We start from the raw sequence: 5,282 nt of genomic DNA, 5'->3' as shown, positions 1-5,282 counted from the left end.
TCCCTCTCCCACTCGCTCCTCACGCGCGTGGCCAACCTCCGCGCCACATGACTGTTGGGAATAGTGTCCTAGAAGCATGAGATGTAATAGGATATTTATTATTTAATTAATAAAAAAGTTTATTCATCATTTTATGTGCATATATTTATGAATATTTTATGAATATCAAATGAAAATTCTGTGATTGTTTATGTAACCTTAAACATAGTATATAAGTGTTATATACGAGAGGATAGTGTTTAAGGATAATAATAAAAAACATTGTTCATAAGGAATTTAATTAAAGTTGAATCTTTAATTAAAACATTATTAATACATGTCATTCCCATTTAGAATGGAACGGTGTTATCCGCACTGTTAATATGGCGCGATATTGAATGAGTGTATTTCGCATAATAAGATTATGTGGATTAAGGACACAGACACAATATGAATTTCTAATAATTTCCGTTAAGTATAGAAATTCTAATTGAGTCTACCGATGGTCATATATAGGATGATCTTAATCCTGAGTTATTAACAAACTCCTATTTATGGATTTATGTCTTTTGATTTACTCAGTACGGATTCCGAGACCCTGAATCCTATTCCTTGTATTTTGGAGACATAATGAAATAGGTAGCTGGGAATGTTATTATACGAGATGGAATCCATTCTTTCTTGGGAAAGAAGTAGATGAATAATTCTCTTGAGTGTTGATTCGGTACTTGGATTAGTAAGAGCGCTCTGGTTCATGAATGTGTTTTATGAATCACTATCCATTAGAGAATCAATGGTACTCAAGGATGCAAATATAATTAGAGAGTTTAACGGATTCTACCTGACTCTAATTATGAATTATTTATGGATGATTGATCTATATGTAATGACTATATCAAATGGACACTTCACAGTTTAGAAGTAATTAATGTCTATAATTTTGAGAGTTCAATTCCAAGTTTATAGTGGAGTAACTATTGGAATTAATATAATTAATTAATTAATTAAAGTGTTTAATTAATTATTAATTTTATTAGAGCTCGGGATTATAGGTCCATTAGTCCCCGCATCGTCCTTGTAATTCTATCAAACACAAAGGGCAAAATGAGAATTTTAGAATTACAGAATTCTAAAATTAAATACTCAAAAAATAATTAATTGAGAATTAATTATTATTTAAATAATGTGATTATTTAAATTTGAATTTGAACACATCTAGATTTATCCATTTAAACTTATTTGATAAGTTGTTCAATTAAATGATGATTTTTCTCTTCCTTCCCTATCTGAATTGGCGCCACACACAAGGTTAGAAAACCCTAGGGTGGCCGGCCACATTGGAGATAAGGGGAAGGGATTTTTTGTTCAAAAATTTAAAATTGGAGATAAGGATTTGATTCTGTTTTGAAGTTTGACTTCTACTCTTTAAATATGAGAATGATAGAAAATTGTGGACGCAATTTTTGAAACAATTTTTTTAGCCCTAATTGTTGGTGGCTGAATTTCTCAAGAAAAAAAAGAGAGAAAAATTTTTTTCTCCAAAAAATTTCACATCGTGCATGCGTTGGTGTTTGTGGAAATTCGAGCGTTTAAGAAACCTGTTTTGTCTCACGTGTGCCCCCACACACGTCTACATGGAATCAAAGAATTGACGTGGAAGACTTTGGTATTCTAAACACAAACTTGGAGTAAGGACTGTTCGTGGTCAAAGAATTCAAGTTATCATCCGAGTCGGCTTCCAGGTATTTTTCCGGATTGAGTTCTTGATGTAAATTAATGCGATTAATTTATTCATGCATAAATTAATATAATATATAGAATATCTCAAAAGTTTTATGAAAATTTTTGTTATACACGATCCGCCTCCCCGCCACGCTTCCGCACCCGAATTCGATTCGGGAACCAGCAATGACAGCTCAAGAAATTCTCATAAAAGCACCGTAGAAAAAGAGATTTGTCAAATTATTTTAAAAATAAATTTTTAAAATTTTTACACCTTACTCTTGATTAAATTCTTTTTTGACTAATATAACATTTGCCTAAAATGGATATTAATAAAAAGTACTGGGTAAAAATCAAACCCATGGTAAGTTTCAACAATTTTCAATTTTCTCTTCTTCAAATTCAACCAAATACCTAAAAAATTTGGGCATTTTACAAGAACACCATAAATTTTAAGCTTGAATTGACGTATTCCAGAAGGCATAAACTATTGCAGATAATATCGCATTTAAAGATACTTAAAAATCATAAAATCCTTAAAAACACAAATATATACATAAAAAACCCAAAATTCTCATAAAATCTAATGATATTGAATAAAATATATTAAAATATAAGTATAATTTTACTTAATATACAAAATTTAAATAATGTGACTGTGGTTTATTTTATAACAATTTTAATACTTAGCCCAGAATTTGCCAGGACTATTTCAGTGAGTCCTCCTGTGGTGAACAAAAAGATAAATCCTACAACAAATAACAGTAATGGGTGTACATTTAGGACCTATTGACTTAAAAAATCCGTTACCAGCCTTTCTCTTTGTAGGGTAATTTCCCTATTTAGAAGCCTGCAATGGCAAAACCGTAAAACAAGCGGAAGAGTGAGAAGAAAGAAGAGTCGCGAGAGGAGAGAGAAAGTGAAAGAGAGATCAGCCAGCATTCGGCAATGGCGGGGGGAGAGAGAGCGGTGGCGACGCTGCCGAAACTGATAAGGAGCCTCCGGAAACAGCCGCCGAAGCCGAAAACGGCGTCGTATCAACAAACGCTTCCTTCCCTCAGACGAGCCTTCTCCCTCTACGATCAGATCAACCTCATCGACAACGTCCCTGACGACCAGCTTCGCTTTCAACGGTTTCGTTTTTCCTAATCCCTTCTTCGCATTTGTTTTCTTCTGTTTCAAACCGTTGATTTTAGCTGTTGAATTTGTGAAAATGGTTGATTTCATGATCGAAGTCTGAAAACCTGTAAATTTTACTAAATTTTTATCCTTTTTTACCTTGCGACTAAAAAGTTTATACGATTTCGCCCAAGAATTTGACGGAATATGATGGAGAATTAGGGAAATGTGATGAAAAACACGAACTGGAACAATTTCTGGTTATGGAGTGTGGATGTTACAAATTGAAGTTAGGTCTGGAATAAGTAAAATTAAATTGATTTTTTTTTTTGGGTGAAGGTATACGGATACGGGATTCACGGTGAATGGTGTGGAGTATGAAGGAAGCTTGCTTTGTGTTGGGAATTTGTTAATGTCTTGGGCTCCCAAGAAATTCTCAGAAATCACTCCTGATAGGTGCACTCTCTATTTTTCTTATGCTAATTGGACATTTTCTTTCTTTTTATTCTACTTCAATTCAATTTGAAAAAGAAAAAAAAAAAAGAAAACTATTCCAATTTTTGTATGTTACAGTCTCAGTGTTTTTTATCACCTGGAAACGTACTTACAAATTAATACAGTAATGGTTACTGGAAATTATTAAGTTTATGTGTGTGTGTGTGTTTTTTTTTCTTTTCTTTTTTTATGTATTTCAGTTATGAGGATAGAAAAAAGTACATATATGTATCCATGTGTGTGTGTGTGTGTGTACATATATATGCACTCTTATGCACATGCATTTGTTTTTTGGTGAGATTTGTTGACAAGTAAGTTGAAAATCTATATTGTCGCTTGTTTTTGTTCGACTCTTTATTGTATGTTTTGTTTCTTGTTATGCTGCAGTTTATCCATTTTCAAAGTTGTGCGCCCTATACCAGGTAAGAACTTATTGTTGTTTAATCTTTTTAAGTTGTCTTTTGAACTGTTTTTATTTTTCTTGCGCACTTTGTTCTATGTCGCTATCGGCAAATTATTCTAAATCAAAATCCTGAAGGGATTTTAAGATAATAAGTCTCTACCGATCACAAACATGCACATGCCTGTTCAAAGAAAAGCTCGATCTTTGATTAATTGCACTTAATGCTTTGGTTTTTTGAGTAATAATAAGAACCAAGAATTTCAGTAATCATATAGAAATGAAAAATAATAATAATAATAATAAAAGCCATAGGCCCCGTTCACTTCGCTGATTCGAATTTAGAATTCGAGTTGAGATGTGACTTTATGTGAGAGCTTTTTACTGTAGTAAAAAAGTTAGATGTGATTGTTTGTGAGAGCTTTTTACTGTAGAAAAACTCGAATTCTAAACTCGAATCAGCGAAGTGAACGGAGCCATAGAAAATATCAAATTTAGGAACCATTAGATTCTTCCAACTAAGTAGGACCAAAGAGAAGGAGGATCGAGGCTCTCCACCCGCCCCTCTCCCTCCACCCCTCTCCCTCCCTCCATCTCTCCCTCCTACTGAACACAAATGAATGATGCATTATTGGAAAAGAAACGAAGATGAAAGAAAAAAGTTAAAACATTGGTCTTTGATTGGTGCTTCATTTGGTAGATCGTCATATGGTTTATTTCTTTGTTTCTTTTATTTATTTTTTGCTAGAACCGTATGCATGTGGTTGAGTGCATGAACTTTACATATGAGGTTTAGTACGCAATAATGGCTGGTATGTTAGTCGCATCTCTGCTTCTAATATTTCTATGAACACCCCCCCCCCTTTTTTTTTTTTTTTTTAAGAACTTGACCTCTTTTGTGATACTTCATCTCAGAGATTTTGATACTTGGCAGTGGAAGGAACATTGAACCGGTTGATCCTGAACTACGACGCTTCATTAGATCCACTGGAATGAAATTGGAAGCCATAGACTCGGTATGTTTGTTGTAGCTTCTGAAAATGTTCCAGCACTAGTCCTTACTCCTTATTCTTGCTGTGTTGTACCTCAGAGCTGCTTGTGCTGCGCAAATGGGTCAAAAAGTAGCTAACATACTAATATTGAGGCTTGAAGCAAAGCAATAATTTTGTTCGTCTTCTTTGACTACTTTTCATTTATTTAAATATTAGTAAAAAACTCACGACTCATTTAAAATAATGGTTATACAAATTGCCAAGGGAAAAAAGAGGAAGAAAAAAGGAACAGTAAAAGAAATAAAGTGGGGAAAAAATCTGATGCAAAAGACAGGGAAAAAAGGTTAAAAAAAAAGAAAAAAAACATGTGCGAAATGCTTCACAACTCAAGTTGAAATTTATGAAGATTTATGTAGGGACACATATGTGAATAAATTAATTTAGCAAAGTAATTAGAAAAAAAAATTTTAAATAACCGTAAGAGAAGTATTTAAAGGAGATATAATTGAAAATATATAAAAAACAAAGGTAAAAGATACAATAAAAACAGACGCCGGGGGGGGGGGGGGGGGGGG

The 5,282-nt window shown here is 33.3% G+C and overlaps 1 protein-coding gene across 1 annotated transcript in view; it reads left to right on the top strand.

Moving 5' to 3' along the window:
- Window positions 1-2,544: 2,544 nt before the first annotated feature.
- Window positions 2,545-5,282, top strand: part of LOC21398699 (NADH dehydrogenase [ubiquinone] 1 alpha subcomplex assembly factor 3) — a 3,677-nt gene continuing 939 nt past the window's right edge. The window contains exons 1-4 of the mRNA XM_010096811.2: window positions 2,545-2,834; window positions 3,160-3,276; window positions 3,703-3,737; window positions 4,631-4,731. Of these exons, the coding sequence (XP_010095113.1) occupies window positions 2,650-2,834; window positions 3,160-3,276; window positions 3,703-3,737; window positions 4,631-4,731 (438 nt within the window). The 5' untranslated portion in view covers window positions 2,545-2,649. The remainder of the gene's footprint in view (window positions 2,835-3,159; window positions 3,277-3,702; window positions 3,738-4,630; window positions 4,732-5,282) is intronic.

Source organism: Morus notabilis, unplaced genomic scaffold (genome assembly GCF_000414095.1).
Source record: "Morus notabilis unplaced genomic scaffold, ASM41409v2 Scaffold1187, whole genome shotgun sequence".
In the NCBI taxonomy this organism is placed as follows: Eukaryota; Viridiplantae; Streptophyta; class Magnoliopsida; order Rosales; family Moraceae; genus Morus; species Morus notabilis.
The sequence above is the reverse complement of the archived record's forward strand: the minus strand, read 5'-3'. Positions and strand labels throughout refer to the sequence as shown.